We start from the raw sequence: 27,623 nt of genomic DNA, 5'->3' as shown, positions 1-27,623 counted from the left end.
TCACATCTGGGGGCAGGTTATGGACAATTTGAAGTTGTCCCAGGAGAAGACTCAGCGTTTTGCCAACCGTCATCGTCGTGTTGGTTCTCGGCTTTGTGTTGGAGATTTAGTGTGGTTGTCTTCTCGTTTTGTCCCTATGAGGGTCTCTTCTCCTAAGTTTAAACCTCGGTTCATCGGCCCTTATAGAATATTGGAGATTCTTAATCCTGTTTCTTTCCGTTTGGACCTCCCTGCGTCCTTTTCCATTCATAACGTTTTTCATCGGTCGTTATTGCGCAGGTATGTGGTACCTGTTGTACCTTCAGTTGAGCCTCCTGCTCCGGTGTTGGTTGAGGGTGAGTTGGAGTACGTTGTGGAGAAAATTTTGGACTCTCGTGTTTCCAGACGGAAACTCCAGTATCTGGTCAACTGGAAGGGTTACGGCCAGGAGGATAATTCTTGGGTCAATGCATCTGATGTTCATGCTTCTGATCTTGTTCGTGCCTTCCATAGGGCTCATCCTGGTCGCCCTGGTGGATCTGGTGAGGGTTCGGTGCCCCCTCCTTGAGGGGGGGGTACTGTTGTGAATTTGGATTCTGGGCTCCCCCGGTGGCCGCTTGTGGAATTGGACTTGTCATCCTCTTTCCTGTTTCACCTGGTTTCATCAGTAGTGGGTGTCGCTATTTAAGCTCATTTCTCTGGTGGTTTCTTGCCGGTCAACAATGTTATCTGACGCCTCTCAGTGCTTGTTCCTGCTTCTAGACAACTACTAGATAAGTTGGACTTTTGTCCATGTTTTGTTTTGCCTATTTGTTCCAGTTCACAGCTGAAGTTTTGTTACTGTGTCTGGAAAGCTCTCGTTGATCAGGGATTGCTACTCTGGCGTTATGAGTTAATGCCAGAGTTTAAGGTAATCTCTGGATGGTGTTTTGTTAGTGTTTTTCTACTGACCATGAAAGTATACTATCTGTCTTCTGCTATCTAGTAAGCGGACCTCAAATTTGCTAAGACTATTTTCCTGCTGCGTTTGTTGTTTCATCTGAACTCACCGTCATTATATGTGGGGGGCTACTGTCTTCTTTGGAATATTTCTCTAGAGGTGAGCCAGGTCTTATATTTCCCTCTGCTAGCTATTTAGGTCTTAGGCCAGAGCTGGGCATCTAGCGATAAATAGGAAATGCTACCTGGCTATTTCTAGTTGCGCGGCAGGCTTAGTTCATGGTCAGTATAGTTCCATCTTCCGAGAGCTTGTCCCTCTATAGGCTTGCTATGATCTCTGCTTGCAGAGATCATGACAGCCTGCAGACCATTCCATCTAAGTCTGCACTCCAAACGGCGCTCCTTCCCTTCCGAGCTCTGCCATGCGCCCAAACAGTGGTTTACCCCCACATATGGGGTATCAACATACTCAGAACAAGTTGCACAACAACTTTTTGTGGTCCAATTTCTTCTGTTACCCTTGGGAAAATAAAAAATTGGAGGCGAAAAGATGTTTTTTGTGAAAAAATTATTTTTTATTTTTACAGCTCTACATTATAAACTTCTGTGAAGCACTTAGTGGGTCAAAGTGCTCACCACACATCTAAATAAGTTCCATAGGGGGTCTACTTTTCAAAATGGTGTCACTTGTAGGGGGTTTCAGTGTTTAGGCACATCAGGGGCTCTCCAAACGCGACATGGCGTCCTATCTCAATTCCAGTCAATTTTGCATTGAAAAGTCAAACGGCGCTCCTTCCCTTCCGAGCTCTGCCATGCGCCCAAACAGTGGTTTACCCCCATATATATGGGGTATCAGCGTACTCAGGACAAATTGTACAACTTTTGGGGTCTAATGTCTCCTGTTACCCTTGGTAAAATAAAACTGGAGCTGAAGTAAATTTTTTTGTGAAAAAAGTTAAATGTTCATTTTTTTTTTTAAACATTCCAAAAATTCCTGTGAAACACGTGAAGGGTTAATAAACTTCTTAAATGTGGTTTTGAGCACCCTGAGGAGTGCAGTTTTTAGAATGGTGTCACACTTTGTTATTTTCTATCATATAGACCCCTCAAAGTGACTTCAAATGTGATGTGGTCCCTAACAAAAAATGGTGTTGTAAAAATGAGAAATTGCTGGTCAACTTTTAACCCTTATAACGCCCTAACAAAAAAAATTTTGGTTCCAAAATTGTGCTGATGTAAAGTAGACATGTGGGAAATGTTACTTATTAAGTATTTTGGGTGACATATCTCTGTGATTTAAGGGCATAAAAATTCAAAGTTGGAAAATTGCGAAATTTTCAACATTTTTGCCAAATTTCCATTTTTTTCACAAATAAACGCAAATCTTATCAAATAAATTTTACCACTATCATGAAGTACAATATGTCATGAGAAAACAATGTCAGAATCATCAGGATCTGTTGAAGCCTTCTAGAGTTAAACACCCCCATCCCCACTCCAAATCTCCACTGTAAGATTCGCGCCTGTAAGATGCGAGTACAATGATCACTGGGTGCCGGCGCTGCAGCTTCTCTGTGATGGTTGTCAGCTTGACAGTTGGCACAGAGAACAGGTGACTCCTAGCCCGGGGGGCAGCAGAATGCAGCCGCCGGGGGAGACACTGCGGACCGCCGCATTAGGTGCCCTCCTGCCGGCTGCGCCCGGGGTGGGCCCCTAGCACTCCAGGCCCCGTTGTAGCTGTGACACCTGCGACCCCAGTAGTTACGCCCCTGGGGGCAGCCATCGCTGTGATGTCCTGCGCTGTATTGCCTTTTAATTTAATGGCGACAAACGAGCCCACGTCGTCATAGATTGAATTTTCAGCAAGTTTTAATAATTTCCTACATTGTCAGCTTTGCATCTCATTGTATGTATTGTATTTTATTCTCATTTCCACCTTTCTGATACATCAGTCATATTCTGCTCTGGAAGTTGCTGGTGTTTTGTAGAAACATGTGATTCCTAATCCCCCCCAAAAAACAAACACAGATCCACTGCTCCCCCTCCTGGATTGCGGAGGAATGGTTCAGTCCTGCAGGCTGCTGGATGCTGCTGGAATGTAACGCATCATTGCTGCTGTGCAGAGCGGAGCGTCCGGTGCACGGAGAGACCCCGGAGCGCCCGGTGCACGGAGAGACCCCGGAGCGCAGCACCATGACCCAGGGAAAGGTAATGGCTGCTTACACCAGGACCCCCTGTATACCGCGCCCGTGTCCTATACACAGAGCTGCGCGCGTTACATGAGCCCTGATACAGCTGACTCTAGACATCCGCCAACCAGCGATGTATCCTGCAGCCGCTATAACCACATAACACAGCGGCCGGAGAAATGGAGCCAAACACATGAATTATGCACTATACAGTCACTTCTAGAAAGGTGAACCAGGCGGAGAGGAGAGATCCTGCGTCACACAACGGCTGCGAGACGGAGAGAGGCAAGGGTTAACCCCGCTGTGCCAGTGTTACCCCTCATAGCATTTATATGTCATGAATATGTACAGCTATCTGTAAAGAAATTTATATAATATTACATTATATATCTATCATCTATATCTATCTATTATCTATCAATATATCTATCATCTATCTGTCTGTCTATCTATCTATCATCTATATCTATCTCTTATCTATCTATCTATCTATCTATCTATCTATTACTTATCTATCTATCTATCTATCTATCTATCATCTATCTATTCTATCTATCTATCTATCTCTTATCTATCTATCTATCTATCTATTCTATCTATCTCTTATCTATCTATCTATCTATCTATCTATCTATCTATCTATCTATCTATCTATCTATCTATTCTATCTATCTATCTCTTATCTATCTATCTATCTATCTATCTATCTATCTATCTATCTATCTATCTATCTATCTATCTATCTATTCTATCTATCTCTTATCTATCTATCTATCTATTCTATCTATCTATCTATCTATCTCTTATCTATCTATCTATCTATCTATTCTATCTATCTCTTATCTATCTATCTATCTCTTATCTATCTATCTATCTATCTATCTATCTATCTATCTATCTATCTATTCTATCTCTTATCTATCTATCTATCTATCTATCTATCTATCTCTTATCTATCTATCTATCTATCTATCTATCTATCTATCTATCTATCTATTCTATCTATCTCTTATCTATCTATCTATCTATCTATTCTATCTATCTATCTATCTATCTATCTATCTATCTATCTCTTATCTATCTATCTATCTATCTATCTATCTATCTATTCTATCTATCTCTTATCTATCTATCTATCTATCTATCTATCTCTTATCTATCTATCTATCTATCTATCTATTCTATCTATCTCTTATCTATCTATCTATCTATCTATCTATCTATTCTATCTATCTATCTCTTATCTATCTATCTATCTATCTATCTATCTCTTATCTATCTATCTATCTATTCTATCTATCTCTTATCTATCTATCTATCTATCTATCTATCTATCTATCTATCTATCTATCTCTTATCTATCTATCTATTCTATCTATCTCTTATCTATCTATCTATCTATCTATCTATCTATCTATCTATCTCTTATCTATCTATCTATCTATCTATCTATCTCTTATCTATCTATCTATCTATCTATCTATCTCTTATCTATCTATCTATCATCTATATTTTTCTATTATCTATCATCTATCTTATCTATCATCTATATCTATCTGTCTTTCTAGCATCTATTTATCTACTTGCATGAATTCCAAAAATATATTTCGTATTACCGTGCACAATAAAAAAAAAAAAAATGAAAAAATTGTCAAAATCGACAGTTTCTACAATGACCCATTTTATTCAGAGTGTAATAATATCTATTTTGGGATCCCAGAGCCCGGCCACACAACAAAAATGGGTCTGATCTAAAAATAGGTTATGAATCACTAAGGCTACTTTCACACTAGGGTTTTTTTTTAATCCGTCGCAATCCGTCGTTTTGGGAAAAAAAACGGATCCTGCAAATGTGCCCCGCAGGATGCGTTTTTTTCCCATAGACTTGTATTGCCAACGGATCACGACGTATGGACACACGTCGCGTCCGTTGTGCACTGGATGCGTCGTGTTTTGGCGGACCGTCGGCATGAAAAAACGTTCAATGTAACGTTTTCCGTACGCCGCGTCCGCCATTTTCTACCGCACATGCGCGGCCGGAACTCCGCCCCCTCCTCCCCGGACTTTAGAATGGGCAGCGGATGCGTCGAAAAACTGCATCCGCTGCCCACGTCGTGCATAATTTTCACAACGTGCGTCGGTACGCAAAGTAGCCTAAGATAAAGGAATGGGGTACGTAAGGCTGTAGGATTTCTAGGCTAATAATTTATCTAAATTGAAAACCACTTAATCCTCCTTCACAAGTTCATATAAAACACATACGTAAAAAACGGTACTGTTGTCATCAGTGTGTCATCCGTGCATTCATTTTTACCATCAATGTGTCATCCGTGTGTCCGTTTTTGCTATCCGTGTGTCATCCGTGTGTCCGTTCTTACCAGTGTGTCATCCGTGTGTCCGTTCTTACCAGTGTGTCATCCATGTGTCCGTTTTTGCTATCAGTGTGTCATCCGTGTGTCCGTTTTTACCTTCAGTGTCATCCGTGTGTCCTGTTTTACCATCAGTGTGTCATCCTTTTGTCTGTTTTTACCATCCGTTTGTCTGTTTTTACCTTCAGTGTCATCCATGTGTCCGTTTTTACCTTCAGTGTCATCCGGGTGTCCGTTCTTACCAGTGTGTCATCCTTTTGTCTGTTTTTACCATCAGTGTTTTTCCTGATAGATAAAGAACTAAATAAATGGCAAAGCTTCTCCTCTACTTTACAATGTTAAACATGGAGAACACACAGACTGTACGCTGATGCCGTCCGTGGGCTGTACTTTGTGTGCTGTGTTTTCCACAGACCCATAGACTTGTATTGGCCCTTGTCATTTATGGTACCTGAAAAAGAAGGAGCTGTCTCTGCGTGGCTTGCATGGGCACACGGCCTATGTAAAACAATGGACATGTGAATCATGTGAAAAGAAGCATAGGTTAAAATGGGTGCATGTGGTATCCATGAAAAAAATGGAGAATACACGTACTGGAAACACGGCTGTGTGAAGGAGGCCTTAGGCTGGTTTCACATATTCAACATTCACAGTCTGAATAAGGGCAGGAGCAGACGACCGTATTTTCGCTCCAAGAGAAATCCGACAAAACATCGGATCACACTTAGACCAATGCTAATCTATGAGGCCGGGCACATGTCCGAGGAAAAAATCGCTGCATGCCCGAGTTTGATCCACTATTCGGATTGCATTTGTTCATTCAAGTCAATCAGTGCGTGGGAAGCATTGGACTGCACTCGGATGACATATGAGTGTAGTCCGATATCTATTTTTTTCTCCATCTTCTTATCTGAGAAAATCAGATCGCACTGTGCTCACACTCTGATCAGAGCGTCGTTTGCTTAATTGACTTGATTCTCTCAGGCCCTAAGGACAGCATTGTCTGAACCATTCCCGATCTCCTGATCTCCTGATCCAATCTCACCAGCATCATAGACACATGTCCATATCTCCGTTCTGGACATTGTGGTCCATATTTGGATTGTGTACGTCGGACGTGTAAAACTGGCTTTGGGGGTATTTAAAGGAAACCTGTCAGCTGATACATGCTGCCCAATCAATGACCAGCATGAATCAGACACTGCACAATTGTAGATGCATGTTTAAGGCTATGTGCACACAGTGCGTTTTTTATGCGGTTTCTCCGCGCAGGAATGGGCCAAAAACGCTGTGGAATCCTTATGCAAGCTTATTCAATGACAATCCTGCAGTGTTGTGCACATGATCAGTAAATTTTCGTGCTTTTTTTTCTGCAGCATGTCAATTATTTTTGCGTTTCTGCACCCAATGACTACAATTGAGTCTGTCAAGTCCGCAGCAAAAATGCAGGTATAAAAATATTTGTGGATTTGCTGAGTATTTGTTTTGCGTTTTACCGTCTTCCTATGGTGTTTCCCACGCTCTCATCTGTGTGACAGCATGTGAAACACCGGCGCGGTGGTTCTCATCGGCGGTAATGCTACCGCCGGTAAAACCGTCAGTCAGAGCGTTGAGGGATCATTCTGTCAGATGTCAGCATGACCCCGCAGCTGTGACTGTCATTCGCGGTAACGCTACACCGGTACTGTCGGTCAGAGCACTGCAGGGTCATGCTGTCAGATGTCAGCATGACCCCGCAGCGGTGACTGTCATTCGCGGTAACGCTACTGCCGGTACTGTCGGTCACAGCACTGCGGGATCATGCTGTCAGCGTGAATCCACAGCTGTGACTGTAACCCGCGGTAACTTTACCGCCGGTACTGTTGGTCAGAGTGTTGGGCCACTGAGACTATTGCTCCCATGGGGCTACGTCTGCTGTCACTGATAACAGTGACAGCAGGTGCCGCTGATGGGAGACGTAGTCTCATCTGCCAGCGCCTGTGTTCACAGTTTAAAAGGAAATAATAAAACATTATACTCACCTTAACGCCCAATCCCCGATGACCTTGTATCCTAGAAATAATGAAAAATAATAAACCACCATATACTCACCTGTTTGCCGTAGTCCAGGTAATCCTGAGGGTCCCACTGCGATCTCACGTATAGAACAGTCACATCAGGAGATGTGACTGCTCTACCCGGCGGCCGGCGATACACTGACAGGAGGTAATCGCTCCCGTAGTGTATCGCTGATCTGCCATAAGAGTTCACCGGAGTTCATCAGCTCCGGTGCTCTCACGACACCGCTGCGTGAGAGCTTTCCTTTGCAGCAGTCGGAGCTGATCAGCTGATGAACTCTGGTGAACGCTCTCACGGCAGCTCAGTGATATACTGCGGGAGCAATTACTTCCTGTCAGTGTATCGCCGGCTGTTTTTGAGAGCAGTCACATCAGTGACTCCTCTCAAAGCGATCAGGATCGTCGTGGGACATTCTGGATTATCTTCTCTGCAGACAAGTGAGGAATATTGTTGTTTATTATTTTATTTTTGTTGCAGGAGACGCTGGCTTCGGTGGATTAGGAATTCGGTAAGTATGGTTTAATTAAGGTTATTATAGAGTCTGTGTCATTATTTCAAATAAAGGACTTTATTCTGTGTGTGTATTTTTTATACAATATCACTATGGGGTTACTAATGGATAGGTGTCTTATAGACGCCTCTCCATTACTAACCTGTGGGCTTGATGTTACCTGACAATACAAAGGTGACATCAACCCCACAAATATGAACCCCACTTGCCTCCGCTACAGGGCAAGTGGGAAGAGTGAGGCTAAGCGCAAACAGCTATGAGCTGATATTAATAGCCTGGAAACCTTTATGGCTATTGGCTCCTTCCCAGAATATTACCCTCAGTTGTCTGCTTTCCCTCTGCTGGTTATTAAAATTACGCAGGAGCCCACGCAAATTTTTTTTACATTTTTTTCTTTAACCCCTTTCTGCCAGCTGATGGAATAGTACGTCAGCTGGCAGTATCCCCTGCTTTGAGGTGGGTTCCGGCGGTGAGCCCACCTCAATGCCACGACATGTCAGCTGTTTTGAACAGCTGACATGTGCCCGCAATGGGCGCGAGCGGAATCGCGATCCGCCCGCGGCCATTAATTAGTTAAAAGCAGGTGTCAACTCTGACAGCGGCTTTTAACAAGCGCTCCCGGACGCCCGGCCGGAAGTACGTGCACCGCTCACCCCTGTCACGTGATCGGGGGTCATCGGTGCATTGCCATCACAACCAGAGGTCTCCTGAAGACCTTTATGGTTGTTGATAACAGATTGTTATGAGCGCCACCCTGTGGTCGGCGCTCATATCAATGCTGTAATTCAGCTACATGGAGGTGATTTGTGCATCACCTCTATGTAGCAGAGGCAATCGAGTAGTGGTTGCTTCTAGCCTCCCATGGAGGCTATTGAAGCATGCCAAAATTTAAAAAAAAGTGTTTAAAAATATAAAAAAATAAAAAAATATATAAAAGTTCAAATCACCCCCCTTTGTCCCCAATCAAAATAAAATTAAAAAAAATCAAACCTACACATATTTGGTATCGCCTCGTTCAGAATCGCCCGATCTATCAATAAAAAAAGGATTAACATGATCGCTAAACGGTGTAGCAAGAAAAAATCAAAACGCCAAAATTCCGTTTTTTTGGTCGTCGCGGCATTGAATTAAAATGCAGTAATGGGCCATCAAAAGAACGTATCTGAGCAAAAGTGGTATATTTAAAAACGTCAGCTTGGCACACAAAAAATAAGCCCTCACCCGACCCCAGATTACAAATAACAGAGACGCTATCGGTATCGGAAAATTGCGCAATTTTTTTTTTTTAAGCAAATTTTGGAATTTATTTTTACCACTTAGATAAAAGAGAACCTGCACATGTTTGGTGTCTATGAACTCATAATGACCTGGAGAAGCATAACGGCAGGTCCGTTTTAGCATTTAGTGGACCTAGCAAAAAAGCCAAACAAAAAACAAGTGTGGGATTGCACTTTTTTTTTTGCAAATTCATTGCACTTGAAATTTTTTCCCATTTTCTGTTCCACGACATGCTAAAACCAATGGTGTCGTTCAAAAGTACAACTCGTCCCGCAAAAAATAAGCCCTCACATGGCCATATTGATGGAAAAAAAAAAAGTTATGGCTCTGAAAAGATGGGGAGCGAAAAACACAAACGAAAAAATGAAAAAAGCTCCGGGGGTTAAGGGGTTAAAATTAACAGTTGCTGTCTGGTTACAGCCTATATACCTTCATTCTGTTAATGCTCCTACATACCTACATAGGCTAGTGACAATGTATGTGTGTTTGTGTGGTTATGTTTATTTATTGGCTTAGTAATGAGGGTGTTGGTCTGACACCTTTTCATTACTAAGCCTAGAGCTAGGTGTCAATGACAGCTGCTGACACCAAGCTCTACTACCCAATGAAAAAGATGGTATTGAACCAAAAAATTACATCACAAAACTTTTTAAAAAAAATATCTTTATTTAGCTCAAAAAAAAAATTAATTGCTGTACAAAAACGCATGCAAAAACGCAGCAAAAAGCATACCAAAAACACGGCAAAACGCACGTTTTTGCCACAGCGTTTTTCCTGCCAAGAGATGCAGAAACCTTGGAGAAATTTCTGCAAGCAAATACTCAACATGGGCACATAGCATTGCTCTCGAATGAAGCAGTGTTTCAGATAAAACATGCCTTATGAATCCACCTGGGGACTATGCGTCTTGGCTAACTGGTCCCTATGACTTACAGGTCTCTCCCTAAATATAGAGAAAGACCAATCAGTCAGTAGGAGCAGGGCGGAAAGAAGCCGCAGGGGACCTGTCTTGGACCATTCAGCCGAGACGCATAGTCCTTAGCTGGGTTTTCAAGATATGTTTTACGTGAAACAAAGTAAATCATACATGGCTGCAATAATGGAGCCATTGTCTGATTCATGCTTCCCTTGGCTCTGAATCTATCCTAACATTGATGAAGTACAATACAATCACATTTACTCATTGACTTTCCTCGTTCTGACTTGTTTCAATGATTAGACTAGAGATCAAAGCTGGTCATACATCTTTAATTAATAGCAGCTGAACCGGCTGATTTTGGTGGCATCGATCTAGTGTGTATAGGGGGTCCCCAATCTCCCTAAGAGCAGATCTAGGAGGAATGAAGGATTGGGCACTTAGATTTCTACATGACCAATCCTTTTGTTTTCAGGGGAATACGTTGCGGCTAGAGGTGTCTGGCAGTGACTCTCCCCTCGCCCAATGCAAAGCACAAGCAAACTTAGCTCAGCCCAGTGTATGTGGGGGTCAGGAGAGACAGCTCATGGCTATCTACTGTATGGCCAGCCTTAGATTTCAGTCGTCTAACTGTACTGTTGCCAGAGAACATTACAAATGTGTTCAAATACTCTTTTTAAAACATTTGTTTTAAAAGGAAGTTTCGATTCCGAACTCTCATCCATTAACTAGAGCGCAGCTGTCCCTCTCCCTGGATGTCTCGGGATGTCTTTGCATTACTTTCGATAAAACTTATTTCAATGAGAAATGTGCAATGCTGCAGTTCCCTGTGATATTACAAGAAGGAAAGTCAACACTTACTGCTGAGTAACTTCTTGCACAGTTTGGAAGTAATCACTGAGGGTGCTCACAGGACGTGTTGAGGGTGGAACTTCCTAAAGAAAGGATTGTCGAAAACCAGGTACGGACTGGGACTGAAATTCAGCCCTGGCATTTGAAATCAGACAGGCCCATGCTGTCCCTGTCCCCAAGCATCAGATGGAATATATTACTAACGTTACCCTGGATGGAGGAAAGCAAGATTTACTACATGACAAATATTTCTCATGATTCCCGTGGCCTGATGGATTAAGTGATGGAGTCAGCAACTTTGTGCTCCTTCACAACTCTTAACAATATGGATATCTTGAGAACACCAATTCTGTTAACAACTTAGCAGACAAGGCAGCCCATGACCAGACAGGTCCTTCTGGCATTTGCCAGATGGCCAGTCCGGCCCTGTCGAAAACAGTAACCACTTTATCTGAACCAGTGTGTTCCTTATTTGCAGTATTAGTTCTACGGAGCAATAAATACCTTATCTGAAGTTAAAGCCCCCATATGCATTAGATAAAATGGAACTGGAGAGGACCTGCAAGGAAGAATGGCAGAGAATCCCAAAATCCAGGTGTGGAAAACTTGTTGCATCTTTCCCAAGAAGACTCATGGCTGTACTAGCTCAAAAGGTGCTTCTACTCAATACTGAACAAAGGGTCTGAATACTTAAGACCATGTGATATTTCAGTTTTTCTGTTTTAGTAAATTTGTAAAAACTTCTACATTTCTGTTTTTTTCAGTCAAGATGGGGTGCGGAGTGTACATTAATGAGGAAAAAATGAACTTTTTTGAATTTACCAAATGGCTGCAATGAAACAGAGTGAAAAATGTAAAGGGGTCTGAATAATTTCTGTACCCAGTGTATACAAATTTAATGTCCAACTCAAAGAAAGGGAGTCCACACTGCAGTGCAGAAATCTGAAACTTACACGAAAAAAATGAACTGGAGTGTAAGTTGGTATACATGCAAAATAACAGCATGTTCACCTTGGCCAATAAAACAGACAATACCTGTCTTAGGTTTTGACTCTTTGATGGTCAGTGTGAATATTCTCCTGTTTTACATGTATACCATCTTATAGTTCTAGTTCTTTTTTTCAGTTAATTTTCTGTTGTGGGTCCTCAAAGCTTTGCTCAATTTTCTATGGTTGCCGTGTCACTTCTTTCATGTTCCCTTACTAAATGTGAAATACTCACTGTTAATAATTGGTTTAGCAATAAGAGGTGGCACAAATTTGTGCCTTTTGGCTTGTAGGATTGCAATTTCAGACCTCAATGGCCTAACACTATGCTTCCTGTCATAAGATCTCCTCTACGTTTCCTCCATCTGTAGAGCGATAATGATTGCCACAGCTTTAGTTGAAATGACTCTTAACATAATGTTTTATCCGAAATGCTGTATCCATGGATATGACGACCTGTGACTAACAGCTCAGCGTCTGTGCAGAGGGGAGATGGTAATGTGTTCTCTGTGCCATATAACAACCACTCATTTTGTACTAGGACGGCATAGACTTGTTTTTGTGCCGTGAATTCGGCAGCAAATTTTATTTTATTGATGTTTTATAATGTCAAAATATTTGTATATATATATTATTCATTTACAATCCTTCAGTGAATACATCATGTTCATCATCCAGGTGACCGTTGCAGCCAATCACTGGTCTCAGCGGTGACGCTTAAATGTACAACACATCCAAACTGGACTCGTACGTGATGTTTGTGGCATCAGTAATACAGATCCAGAACAAACTAGAGCAGTAAGATGGAATATGAAAGCAAAGGCAACTTTATCATCTTAATATTCCCTGCCTTTAACCCTTAAAAATCCTTGAATCCCTTTTAACATTTATGAGTGATATAAAAACTGAATATGAATGAGTTTGCTCATATTTCCCACTTTCTGTATCTCCCATAGTCGTTAGTGGGCCCAGACTGGATCGGTGGAGGCCACAGTAGTGGTACCACCATTATTCAGGCAATGGACACACAATAAGAATATGTGGCTGGAAGACCCTTTTAAAGGGAACCTGTCACCCCCCCCCCAGGCGTTTGTAACTAAAAGAGCCACCTTGTGCAGCAGTAATGCTGCATTGTGACAAGGTGGCTCTTTTAGTTCGGGTCCCTGGCACTGCTGCAATAATCGCTTTTGAAATTTGTTCCTCATACCGTGAAATTGTCCCGGGGGCAGGTCATTTCCCCCGAATTTAGACGCCTCACAACCATCAATCGTGGCCTCTGCGTGCCGGGCGCCGCCTCCTCTTCCTTCAGTAGCGTTCCCGGCGCCTGCGCGATTGTTTTTTTTCGGACATGCGCAGTTGCCCTGCCTTTCGAACTTACAGCGCAGGCGCCGGGGACGCTACTGAAGGAAGAGGAGGCGGTGCCTGGCACGCAGAGGCCATGATTGACGGTTGTGAGGCGTCTAGATTCGGGGGGAAAGACCTGCCCCCGGGACAATTTCACGGTATGAGGAACAAATTTCAAAAGCGATTATTGCAGCAGTGCCAGGGACCCGAACTAAGAGTCACCTTGTCAGAATGCAGCATTACTGCTGCACAAGGTGGCTCTTTTAGGTACAAACACCTGGGGGGGGGTGACTGGTTCCCTTTAAGTGGCTCTAGAACTGGATATTGAAGTATATGTTGCAGTCCCAAGTTTTCGCAATGCAGCAGTCATAGTTCTGCTTTGTCCAGGGCTGAAATAGTTCCATCTTTTCTCAGTCATGTCTACTGTGCTTCACTAAATCTTTCCACTAATTGTAAGCATTTTTTTTCTGAAGGTCTCTGTCAATAACAAGCCACCAGAGAGTGGAGGAGGTAGTATGGACGTTCAGCCAAGTACGTTGGCTCCTTCAGCACCTCCGTCCTATGAGGAGGCAACAGCAGGAGATGGAAAGAAGGCTGGTTTTCCTACCACATCTCCAACTGTGACCCCATATCCAAACTGGATGCCGGAGGATGCAGGTAATCCTTACCTATTCAAAATCATCTGTAATATTGTATTATTCTATTTGCATTTTTTGTTAAATCTTTCAGGGTTTCCTCTGTTACATATACCGTACTTATTTTAAACAGTATAATAACTTTTTGTATTTTTATGACCTGTCAAATAGATCAATTGGGTATTCTACCTTTGGTACCTCCTATGTGTTACATCCCGACCCAGTTCTGCTCCAGTGACTTTTGTTATATTACCCTGCAGGCAGCACTGGTTGTAAAGGAGACATCACATCCAAAATCACTGGAAGCCACATGTGCTGTCCAGCCAGGAAAACTGGTGTGGCTGGGAGCTGTGGTGCTTACTGTATATATCTTTGCTTCAAGCTTGCTCCTTAGGTCAGCTGCTACTCCGTGGACGTAACTCAGAGGGCCTTATTGTCAGTCCAGATCACTGAAAAGGGGTCGAACGGTAGAGGACGAGATTCCTCTGGAACTTGCTTTATGGAATGGCTAGCGCCAAGTCTATCCAAGGTAGTTTCTTTGACCTGATGGCATCTGATAGACTTTATAAACTGTAAAAAAAAGACTGAGGGGCCCGCAATTTTTTTTTTTATTCTGCCAAAAAGTTTTTTCCCCTATGTTCCATATTAATGAATAAAAGTACGGTACTTAAAAACTGCAGACTTCCATTCCTAAATCCTTTTTTTTGTGGGGGGGAGCATTTTGGGCTGCCACCCTAAACATCAACGCCGACTATTGCAAAGAATTTATATTGACTTGAGGTGCTTTCTTTCCTTTTTTTATAAAGATATTCTTGAGATATGTTAAAAAAAAGTATTAAATTGCATATTTTACTACGGCACTATGCAAACTGTAATTCCTAATTGTATAATGATTTTATATAAACGCACAAACCCCCAGCAGAACTGGGCCTAAATCTGGCCATGTACTTTAGCCATGTTTTTCTCAATATCTGACATGAAATAAAAAAACCTTTCCTGTTTTAGGTCAATTTGGATTATTATAATTATTAATATTTGTTGAATGCCAGAATAATGAGAGGGAGAGAATGTTTTAAGGCATTTTTATAACTTACTGCAAAGTCAAAAGTTTACATACATTTCATTAGTATTTGGTACCATTGCCCTTAAAGGGAACCTATCACCCCGTTTTTTAAAGATTATATAAAAATAGTGTGAAATAGGGGCAGAGCTGGGCTTTACATTAGTGCCTTTTTGGTGCCTTTACACCCCTGTTAGGCTGCCGAAATACCTTTGTGAAGTGGCCGTTTTGTCCTGTCACTCAAGTTGGTCAGGTCGGATGGGCGTGGTCACAGCGCTGTTTGTCCCCCAGGATCCTGCTCATCATTACGTTGGTGGCGTAGTGGTGTGCGCATGTCCAGCAGGCGATTCCACTGCCCAGGAGATGAATAACAGCGCGGTCTTCACTGTTCAGCCGTTTACCGGTGGGCGCGGCCATCTTTCCTGTGGCCGCGCCTGCGCAGATGGAGCGCTCTGCTGCCCGGGGCTTCAGGAAAATGGCCGCGGGATTCCGCGCGTGCGCAGATGGAGATCGCGGCGGCCATTTTCCTGAAGCCCCGGGCAGCAGAGCGCTCCATCTGCGCAGGCGCGGCCACAGGAAAGATGGCCGCGCCCACCGGTAAACGGCTGAATAGCGAAGACCGCGCTGTTATTCATCTCCTGGGCAGTGGATTCGCCTGCTGGACATGCGCACACCACTACGCCACCAACGTAATGATGAGCAGGATCCTGGGGGACAAACAGCGCTGTGACCACGCCCATCCGACCTGACCAACTTGAGTGACAGGACAAAACGGCCACTTCACAAAGGTATTTCGGCAGCCTAACGGGGGTGTAAAGGCACTAAAAAGGCACTAATGTAAAGCCCAGCTCTGCCCCTATTTCACACTATTTTTATCTAATCTTTAAAAAACGGGGTGATAGGTTCCCTTTAAACTGAATGACTTTGGTCAAACGTTTGGTATATCCTTCCACAAGCTTCTTTCAATAGTTGGTCAGAATTTGGGCCCATTCCTCCTGACAAAACTGTAGTAACTGATCCATGTTTGTAGGTCGCCTTGCTCGCACCGGCCTTTTCAGCATTGTCCATAAATTTTCAATAGGATTGAGTTCAGAGTTTTGTGGTGGTCACTCCAAAACATTGATCCTTAATCAACTTTGCTACCATTCTGGCAGTATGCTTCGGGTCATTGTCCATTTGGAAGATCCATTTTCGACCAAGTTTTAACTTCCTGGCTGCTGTCTTGAGATGTTGCTTCAGTATTGCCACATAATCTTCTTTTCTCATGATGCCATCTATTTTGTGAAGTGCACTAGTCCCTCCTGCAGCAAAACAACCACTCAACATGATGCTGCTAACCCCCGTGTTTCACACATTAGTTGGTGTTCTTAGGCTTCCAAGCTTTTCCCTTTTTCCTCCAAATGTAACACGTGTCATTATGCCCAAAAAGTTCAATTTTAGTTTCGTCAGACCACAGGACATGTCTCCATAAATTAAGGTTTTTGTTCCTGTGTGCATTTGGAAACATTATTCTGTTTTTTTGTGTTTATTTTGGAGTAATGGCTTCTTCCTTGCATAGTGGCATTTCTGCCTATGTTGATACAGTACTCATTTCACTGTGGATATTGACACAATTTTACCAGCTCCGCCATCATTTTCACAACGTATTTTGCTTTTGTCCTTGGGTTGATATGCACATGTCAGATCAAAACACATTCATCTCTGGGACACACAACCCTTCTGCTTCCTGAGCGGTATGATGGCTGGACATTCCCTCTTGTTTGTGCAGCGCCCCAGAGTCCTGGTCGTTGCAGTACTGACGCTCCGCCACTAAGGGGAGTGATGGTACATCTGAGGGCACTAAAGGAGTTCACCTGACCAGGTATCACAGTCACATATTACACTTCACACTCCGGCCACCAGGGGGAGCAAAGGGTTTTATGTATTAGGCCACTCCTCAAACTCTGGTAAAACTGGGGGCTGGATAGGAAGTTAGAGAGAAGCTGACTGGGTTTTGCCCAGGCAACACCTAGTGAGAGAAGAGGTTGCTTGGGAAGATTCAGGGGGGTCCCTGTCAGGGGTGGGATCCTGACAGAGGCCTAGCGAAAAGGACAGATCGTTACGGAGCCGTGCCTGCACTTCATTGCTGCGGTATCTTAAGAAAGGACAAGAAGCGAGGTTTATTGTGGAGAAGTGAGAAACGAGATCGCAGCACAAAGGCGAAAGAACCAGTAGGAGTCGTGCCCCGAGATCGGCAACATTCTACTGAGGCGCGTAGCCAGTGGCCGGAACGCCGAGGAAGTATTGGGCTCCACGCATTACTTCAAACCAATGGCAGGGCAGTTAATTATAGGTTGGCTGCCTCGCCTAAATCACCTAATGAAAACAACGGAGGCAATTGTGGGAGAGGGGCGTCTCCAGGGTCCCTATAAAATAACTCCAGGCCTACCCCGTCATACGGGTGCGTCCTATCCATATCATCTGGGGGACGGAGAGAGAAAGAACAGAAACACACACAACAGTTGTGAGGACTATCCCGTGGTGCTCAGCAGGGAAGTACTGCAACACACAGGCGCTAGTAGGTAGGCACTGATTTCCACCTGCAAAGGGAACTCTGGATGTGCCTTCGGACCGGCCGGTCTCAGCCAGCCCAGTTAACAGTGCTCTGGATTGCGGATGCCGAAGCCTTCAGTAAAGAGGTAAAGAGACTTCAACCCTGTGTCCTCGTTATTTATTGCGACCTATACCACCACCTACACCTTTTATTGGGCGCCCCTTAGCAGGACCACGGACCGGGTCGGGCCACCGTGACATCCTCAGAACCGATAACCCGGTACCGAGTACCCCGCTGTCCTGCGTCTGGGGGCCGCTCCAACTGTACTTGCATATAATTGTTTGTACAGATGAACGAGGCAGCTTCAGGTATCTTGATATTGTACCCAAGGATGAGCCAGACTTGTGTAAGTCCACAATTCTCTTCCTGATATCTTGACTGATTTCTTTAGAGTTTCCCATGATGCTGCACAAAGAAGCAGTATGTTTCAGGTGTGCATTAAAATACCTCCATATATGTGTCTCTAATTAACTCAGATGTTGCCAAAAAACATCAGAAGCTTCCATACACACAACATCATCCTATGGACAGTCCACAATTGTTTAAAGGCATAGTAATTTTAGTGTATGTAAACTTTTGACTTAGCAGTAAGTAATAAAAATGCTTTAAAACATTCTCTCTTTCATTATTCAGGCATTTGGCAAATACTAATAATTATGGAAATCCTGATTGACCTAAAATGGGAAAGGTTTATTCTGATTATATGTCAGATATTGAGGAAAAACATGTGTCTTTTTATATAGTGTATGTAATTTCTGGTTTCAATGGGATATATATATATCTCTCTATATATATAGATATATAACGGTATGTATATACATATATATACGAGGGGCGATCCAAAAGTAATGATAATCAATACTAAACACAATGAATATAGTCAAATTATTTTTATTTTTTTTCTACATAGTCTCCTAACAAGTCTATACATTTAGTCCATCTCTTTTCTAAACTTAGAATTCCCTTCAAAAAAAATTCTTGATCTTGACCCTCAAAAAAATCCCCAACAGCGGTTATCACTTCGCTATTGTCGTCAAATTTCTTGCCCCGGAGGTGTTCCTTGAGCCGAGGAAAGAGAAAGAAGTCACTGGGGGCTAGATCTGGCGAATAGGGGGGGTGTTCCACCAGTTCAAAGCCGGATTCTTGAATGGTAGCCATGGCAACTGCAGCTTTGTGAGCCGGCGCGTTATCTTGGTGAAACAGCACTCCAGCCCGCAGTTTGCAGCGCCTTTTCTCCTTGATAGCCTCCCGCAATCTTCTTATTTGTTCTGCGTAGTAGGAGCCCGTAATAGTGGCTCCCTTCTCCAAATAGTCCACCATAATAATTCCTTCAGCGTCCCAAAAAACGGACGCCATAACCTTCCCTGCTGAGCTTGACACTTTGAATTTCTTTGGCGTCGGTTCATCGGATCGTTTCCATGTCATCGATTGTTGTTTAGTTTCAGGATCAAAGTGGTGGATCCAGGTCTCGTCCATGGTCAAAAAACGTGACAAAAAATTTTCCTTGTCTGCTTGGAACTTTTCGAGATTTGCTATTGAAATGTCAACTCGTTTCTTCTTTTGCTCGTCGGTTAACATTTTTGGCACCCAACGCGCGGAGACCTTTCTCATATGCAATTCTTTTGCAAGGATTCTTTGAATACTGCCATATGAGATCCCTGTGACCTCAGCTACATGCCTGATAGTCACTCTTCGATCTGCCAATACAACTTCTTCAACTTTTTTCACGTTTTCTTCATTGAGGGACGTGGATGGGCGTCCTTCACGATGTTCATCTTCCGTCTATGATCTTCCCAGCTTAAATTCCTTGGCCCAGCGTGCAACTGTGGAATATGGAAGAGAAGAGTCCCCCAATGTTTCCACCAAGTCGCTGTGTATGTCTTTGGTAGTAATTTTTTTCAAGCAGAGGTATTTGATGACAGCTCTGAGCTTGTTTTTTTCCATTTTGATGTTCACTCCTCGGCAGTTCATATTCAGATGAATGTAGCTCCCGGGAATTGTGGTCTATTTAAGTGATTTTTTTTCCCTGGACTAGTGGGTACCTAAGAGAGAAGAAAACATTTTATTTTAATTTCTGCGTGTAATAGAAATAACCGATTATCATTACTTTTGGATCGCCCCTCGTATATATGTGTATATATATATATACATATATATATATATATATATATATATATATTGTAAGAATCATGTCGGTCTGGTAGTCGGGGGTAGGTATATCTCGCCCAGGTATTTGTCCTATGTGAATTAGGCCGCTCAGTATCTTCAGGATAATGATGGGTTAATGAGTGCAGGAATAAAGGATGACCAGCTGGGGGTTTCCAGCGTCTGCCTGGGGCACACAGAATGCCTGTCTGTGTGAGAGAAACGTGAGTGAGAGCTGAGCTCATGATCTGTGTAATGTTAGCTGGGAGGGAGAAGCCCCCCCAGTTGTTAGATAGGAACGTATTTGTTTAGTTAGCGCCGGACAGGCTAGGATTTATTTTTATGTTTTGTTTTCATCTGTATTGCTTTCACTTTAATAAATCTGACCGGAGGTCAGTCTACTCAGAAACCTGCTGTACGCCTCAGAGTTCAACGCACTAACCACGTGACCTTTGACCCCAGCAAAGGCAATCCCGGAGTGTTTTGTCACAATATAAATATATATATATATATATATATATATATATATATATATATATATATATATATATATTTTGTTAGAAAAAAGACTCCTTCATTTTTATTTTATTTGCAGATGTGTGGTCAATACACAGGACTTGCACATAATGATTCCTTTCACAGATCGTACAAAGGACTAAGAGGCATTAATTACATGTGGAGGAAAGACAATTGCTACAGCTAAATAGAAAGGGGTTCTTTACAGATACAGCAGTCAGACTGTGCAATGCCCGACCACAAGGTAGTAATGGCAGCAGACGCTATAACAGCATCTATAAAGGCCTGGACGCTTTTCTCACAACAAATGGGATTGTAGGTTGTAAATAATCTAGCAATAGAGAATGTATAACTGCTGGAGAAAGCTGGAACTTGATGGACCTGTGGTTTTTTTTCCATCTGTATAGCTATCTATTATATGTTCGTAGGTTATTTTCACATGTACAGCATCCTGGAATTAATGGTGCTTTAAAAAGAACCTGTCAGCAGCATTTAACAAAGCAAGTACAGACAGGGCCATATTGCTGCTGTCATACTGACTAAAATAATACCTCAGGTGAAGAAATCTGTTTGTAGATTTTCTTTAATAATTGTTTCCTTGTATAATCATTGTTTCCTTTGTGCATTGAGCCGCGCACGTTGGTGGGTCTGTGGGTAGGGGATTCAGCTTTGTTCCATCTCCACCTCTGTGTCTGGGCGTCTCTTTATTTAAAAATTTAAAAATTATTTTAAAATTAGCACCGGCACCGTCCTAGCCGCAGGCAGCGCTTGCACCGATTGAGCTCTTGGAAGTCTTCAGGAAAAAGTGTCGCTGGCTCCGCATGCGTAGATTACTCGGTGCCATTTTACTGAAACCCACCATTAGATGAATCTGCACAAGCACCCCCCATGACTAAGACTAATGTTGGGCTTCAGTAAAGTGGATCCGTTGGCATTCAGCAATCTATGCATGCGCAGCCACTGGCGGTATTTTCCTGATGACTTCCAAGAGCTCAATTGGCGCCGGCGTCAAATTTTTAATAAAGAAGAAGAAAAAAATCCCAGACCCAGCAGAGGGGAAGTAACAAAGCTGAAGATCTTACACACAGTCTGTCCCACCCTGATACACGAATTTAAGAATACAATAAATCTTCAAAGATTAAAGAAAATCTACAAAACAGATAATCAGTATCTAAGCTCAAATATGGCCCTGTCTATACATAAAATGCTGCTGACAGGTTCTCTTTAATATAATGCACATGCATGCACTGTTTGGCAGAGCCTGCATGAGTTTTCAAAGAGCAAAAGGGAACAATCTGTTGCAGGACATCTTATGTGGCGGCTGGGAGAACAAAAGGATCAAAGAAATTGAAGCCCAATAGACTGATCTTTTTTTTCCCCTTGACACCTGCTATAGGGGAAACATCAGGAGCCCAACCTACACATTAAATAGTCAGCTGCTCCTGAGCACACGTCTGCTCCATTAATAATACTGTAAAGCCGGGTTATCTGTCTCATCTCTGCTCCTACAATTGCACTATGTTCCAAATTATTATGCAAATGACATTTTTCTCGGATTTTCCTAAATGGTCAGTGCAAATGACAGTCAGTCTAATAAAAGTCATCACCCGTTAGAGTATACATCGAATTTTATTGAAGAAACCTCCCAATGATAACAGTATAATCTCAAAAATGAATAAAAACTCAAAATGCACTGTTCCAAATTATTATGCACAGTAGAATTTCTAAACATTTGATATGTTTTAAAGAACTGAAAATGCTCATTTGTGAAATTTGCAGCATTATGAGGTCACATTCACTGAACAAAAAAAGCTATTTAACTCCAAAACATCCTAACAGGCCAAGTTACATGTTAACATAGGAACCCTTCATTGATATCACCTTCACAATTCTTGCATCCATTGAACTTGTGAGTTTATGGAGAGTTTCTTCTTATATTTCTTTGCATGAAGTCAGAATAGCCTCCCAGAGCTGCTGTTTTGATGTGAACTGCCTCCCACCCTCATAGATCTTTTGTTTGATACTCCAAAGGTTCTCTATAGGGTTGAGGTCAGGGGAAGATGGTGGCCACACCACGAGTTTATCTCCTTTTATGCCCATAGCAGCCAATTACTCAGAGGTATTCATTGTCATGCATGAAGATGATTTTGTTCCTGAAGGCACGTTTCTGCTTTTTAGACCATGGAAGAAAGTTGTCAGTCAGAAACTCTATTTACTTTGCTGAGGTCATTTTCACATCTTCAGGAACCTTAAAGGGCCCTACCAGCTGGTTCCCCGTGATTCCAGCCCAAAACATGACTCCTCCACCTTCTTGCTGACGTCGCAGCCTTGTTGGGACATGGTGGCCATCCACCAACCATCCACTACTCCATCTATCTGGACCGTCCAGAGTTGCTCGACACTCATCAGTAAACAAGACTGTTTGAAAATTAGTCTTCATGTATGTCTGGGCCCACTGCAACCGTTTCTGCTTGTGAACACTGTTTAGGAGTGACGGAATAGTAGGTTTATGCACCACAGCAAGCCTTTGAAGTATCCTATACCTTGAGGTTCGAGGGACTCCAGACGCACCAGCAGCTTCAAATATCTGTTTGCTGCTTTGTAATGGTATTTTGGCAGCTGCTCTCTTAATCCAATGAATTTGTCTGCCAGAAAACTTCCTAATTATGCCTTTATTTGCATGAACTCTGTCTGTGCTCTGTTTCAGTCACAAATCTCATCAGAGTATGATGATCACTCTTAAGTTTTCGTGAAATATCTAATTTTTTCATACCTTGTCCAAGGCATTGCACTATTTAACGCTTTTCAGCAGCAGAGAGATCCTTTTTATTTCCAATATTGCTTGAAACCTGTGACCTGCATAATAATGTGGAACATCATTTTTGAGTAGTTTTCCTTTAATTAGAATCACCTGGAAAACTAATTATCACATGTGTTTAATATTGATTTCAGTGATTCATTGAGCCCTGAGACACGATACCATCCACGAGTTTATTTGAAAAACAAAACAATTAAATCTTTAAGACACTTAAATCCAATCTGCATAATAATTTGGAACACAGTGTACACAAGCCGTTTAATATCAAACCTCTCTGTGATCAAACATTGGGCTTCGCACAGTTACTTCTCTGGCCCCATCCTCTTGTGCTGTGTGGTCTATGTGCATATGACAGTGCAAATAGCTTCCCATAGCAACAGCAAACAAATAGGGGAAAAATATCCTGAGGTTCATCGCACCTCTCATTTATGCAAGGTTTCTACTCAACAAACACTGGGATTCTTTTTCTCAAGTAATTAGGATGAGTTCACCAGCAAACTAGGCCTTTTTAGTTTTTGCTATTGAGGTCTTAATGGTTTTTGTCACAATACTGTCACATATAACAATAAATACTGACAGTATTTGTACCAGAAATGATATGGAACAACTTTATTAACTTAAAGAGAATCTGTCACCATGAAATTCAATTTAATCTGTAGGCACCATGTTATAGAGCAGGGGGAGCCGAGGAGATTTATATGTAGTTTTGTGAGAAAAGATTCAGTATAACCTCTGTTTATGTCATTTAAACCTCTTCTCTCTCTGGCATTTTTGGTCCAGTGGACGGTCCTATCAGTGACTGACAGCTATCTCTGTATTCACTCTTATACAAATAAAGCTGTCAGTCACTGCTAGGACCGCCCACTGGACCCAAAATCCCAAGAACAGCAGAGGATATATTTCAATAACCTTTATCTCAGCTGATGGCCCACAATCATTCTGTGCTGATAGAGTCCGTTTAACTTGTAGAGAGTGTGAACTTCAAGGCCATGATTTTACTCTGGGTTGAGTGAATTGACAGAGATATTTTAAACTCTTCTTGATTGGTGATTTTTCATTTATGTTTTTTCGTACGATTTTTCCAAAAACCATAACTTTGTTTTATAACCTTACTAAAAAAAATAGGACATAAATTTCAAGAGGTCGTAAAAAAAAAATCAATTCCATCGTATTTATAGCATTCGTTGTGTGATAAAAAAAAACAACATAGCAATATGATTCTTCAGGCCAGTTTGATCACTGCAGTAAAAAACCTGTATTTTTTTGTAGTTTTTCAGCTGAAAAAAATCTAAAAAAAAATTTTATGTTGTCATTTTTTTAAGATCTTTAATTTTTGATTTATTGAGTTACGTAATCTTTTTTTATTTTATAACTTCTTCAGTTTTCAAACATCTTTTGATCGCTTGCTCTACGAGTAATTGCAGTATACAGTAAAAAAAAATGAGCTTCTGAGCCCTCTGCACACTCTTGCATCCAAACTGGGACTTACAATATGGCACATGTCTGGAAGAGGCAAAATAAGTGTACAGACTACATCCAAATATTACCACTTGAGAAAGCTGATGACGAAACGCATGTTTGGATCTGAGGGGGAAGCCATTTACACTTTGGTTTCAGATCATAATTGTCATGATATAGGACATGGTTCATGTCCTGCTCTCTCAGGGTTAATATTGCTGGCCTCTCTTTGGATCTGGGAGTGGTATTTATACACACTCCAGACTAGGATTCCTTGTCAGCTAGACTTTCGTTAGACTGTGTGTCTGACCCCTTGAGTGTGTGCTCGGTTTGCATTTGCTTGTTTTGCTCTCCGTGCTTTACTCTGCTTGTTGTTCTGTTGGGTTTCTGACCTTTGGCTCCCTTTCTAACTATCCCTCTGCCTCACCCCTTGGTTACCTCATTATCTTTTGGTTTTGACCTTGGCACGTTTAACTACTCTCCAGTGTGTATCGTGTCCTCTGCACCCCGGCGTCTGGTGCCGCCCTCGACCACCTCCTTCCCTGTCACGTGGTTCAGGTCCTGTTTGGTACCCGGTGAGTTTCCCGCCACTCTGCTCTCATCTCCCTTGCTGCGGTGCACAGCTCTCCCAGCAGCAGTAATACCCAGGAGTCGTGATACCCAGTTTGCCCTGATTCATCAAGGAGTTTCTCTAAAATCCTTGAGGTTGTCCATAAATATTTTGGCTATTGATGTCAGCTATGCCAAAGTGGACACAGCTGGGTCTGATGGGACATGACAAGGTACGTCCAACAAATTCATCATCACCAACACCACAAGAGTGGCATATAAATTGAGTTAGAAATGTATGCCAGCCTCTGGCTGGAGAAACATTTCTGGCCGAGGTGCAAAGTAGTTGTAAGATGCACCAAATACATTCAGGGGTCCACGCCTCCTAACAAATTTGTTGCATCTTAGTCTTCATTAAGGCTGGTGTACAGAATGTTGGATCATTGCCTAAATGTGTAGTGGGTTCTATAGATTTGATGGTGCGCTACTCTCTGATGTATACTCATCTTGATATTTTATTTTCTTACTTTGCATTGTTTTTGTCCTTTATATGTGCAATATTCATGTGTTACTGGACCTTCTTGGTATGTGTTATACTCCTATTTTTATATGATTTTAGGTCTTAGTGTATTGCAGTAAGTGACTAAAATGATATTGGTGTCTATTTTCTGCTCATGGTGAATACGACAGGATTTCTGACAGACAATAGAAGAAGGAATTTGATGTATTTCTGTAACACTGCGGCCTGGCAGATGTAGGCACTTAGATGCTTGGTCAGTTCAACATTGGGTAGTAAACTGGCTCTTCTCATACAGGCAGCAGCCCAGGCTACGGCAGCGGAGCTTATCCTGGAGACACTGAAATGCTGACCTCGTTGAGCTGGGAGGACGACAGAGTGCGGCGGTCATTTGTTAGGAAGGTAAGTGTGGGGTCAGAGATGTACACTGTAAAGTAAAGTGATGTTAAAACGAAAATATATTTGGGAGGGGGAGGAAGACTAAGCTGTGTGCGGCCTCAACACAGGGGCCATTGTTCTCGTGAAGAGAATGTGACAATGGTGATATCATGAGCTTGTTCCACTCTGTCAAGTAAACTATTGTTTTCTTATCTTTCAGGTGTATTCAATCCTGTCCTTACAGCTGTTGGTGACTGTGGCAATTGTGGCTCTTTTTACCTTCTGGTGAGATAGTTTAAGATCACTGATCTTAACCATAAGGCCATGTGCACATGTTCAGTATTTCTCGCGTTTTTTTCACGTTTTTTCGCTATAAAAACGTGATAAAAATGCGAAAAAAAACGCTTACACATGCCTCCTATTATTTACAGCGTATTCCGCATTTCTTGTGCAAGTGTTGCATTTTTTTCCGCGAAAAAATCACATCGCGGAAAAAAAAGCAACATGTTCATTAAATTTGCGGAATTGCGGGGATTCCGCACAACTAGGAATGCATTGATTTGCTTACTTTCCGCATGTGGCTATGCCCACCATGAGGGAAGTAAGCAGATCATGTGCGGTTGGTACCCAGGGTGGAGGAGAGGAGACTCTCCTCCACGGACTGGGCACCATATAATTGTTAAAAAAAAAAAGAATTAAAATATAAAAAATAGTCATATACTCACCCTCTGATGGCCCCCGGAGTCTTCCCGCCTCTCTGCTGCACGCTGCCGCTTCCGTTCCTATAGATGGTGTGTGTGTGAAGGACCTGCGATGACGTTGCGGTCTTATGATTGGTCGCGTGACCGCTCATGTGACCGCTCATGTGACCGCTCACGCGACCGCGACGTCATCGAAGGTCCTGCACACACACACCATCTATAGGAACGGACGCCGCTGAGGAGATCGGCTGTCTGCAGATGAGTATAACCATTTTTTTAATTTTTTTTATTATTTTTAAACATTCTATCTTTTACTATTGATGCTGCATAGGCAGCATCTATAGTAAAAAGTTGGTCACACTTGTCAAACACTATGTTTGACAAGTGTGACCAACCTGTCAGTCAGTTTTCCAAGTGATGCTACAGATCGCTTGGAAAACTTTAGCATTCTGCAAGCTAATTTCGCTTGCAAAATGCTAAAAAAAACGCAAAAAAAAAATGCGGATTTCTTGCAGAAAATTTCCGGTTTTCTTCAGGAAATTTCTGCAAGAAATCCTGACCTGTGCACATACCCTGAGGCTATGTTCACATATACAGTATTTGATTAATAATTTACATCAGTATTTGTAAGCCAAAACCTGGAGTGGAAGAATCAGTGGAAAAGTATAATAGAAACACGTCACCACTAGTGATGAGCGAGTATACTCGTTGCTCAGGTTTTTCCGCGCACGCTCGGGTGGTCTCCGAGTATTTGTAACTGCTCAGAGATTTAGTTTTTGTTGACACAGCTGCATGACTTATGGTTGCTAGCCAGCCTGAGTACATGTGGGGT

General features: G+C 42.3%; 1 protein-coding gene across 3 annotated transcripts in view; it reads left to right on the top strand.

The window, feature by feature from the left end:
- Positions 1-27,623, top strand: part of FAIM2 (Fas apoptotic inhibitory molecule 2) — a 99,304-nt gene that overhangs the window by 51,884 nt on the left and 19,797 nt on the right. For 2 of the 3 annotated variants that reach the window (XR_013224040.1, XM_077298048.1), the window contains exons 1-4: positions 2,973-3,126; positions 13,895-14,078; positions 26,011-26,114; positions 26,311-26,375. Coding sequence is in view for 2 of the 3 variants with exons in the window: in XM_077298048.1 (XP_077154163.1) it covers positions 3,004-3,126; positions 13,895-14,078; positions 26,011-26,114; positions 26,311-26,375 (476 nt within the window). In the remaining variant the exon portion in view is untranslated. Of the gene's footprint in view, positions 1-2,972; positions 3,127-13,894; positions 14,079-26,010; positions 26,115-26,310; positions 26,376-27,623 lie in introns of those variants that run through there. The other variant, XM_077298049.1, reaches the window with a different exon arrangement.

Source organism: Ranitomeya variabilis, chromosome 3 (genome assembly GCF_051348905.1).
Source record: "Ranitomeya variabilis isolate aRanVar5 chromosome 3, aRanVar5.hap1, whole genome shotgun sequence".
Classification (NCBI taxonomy): Eukaryota; Metazoa; Chordata; class Amphibia; order Anura; family Dendrobatidae; genus Ranitomeya; species Ranitomeya variabilis.
The sequence above is the reverse complement of the archived record's forward strand: the minus strand, read 5'-3'. Positions and strand labels throughout refer to the sequence as shown.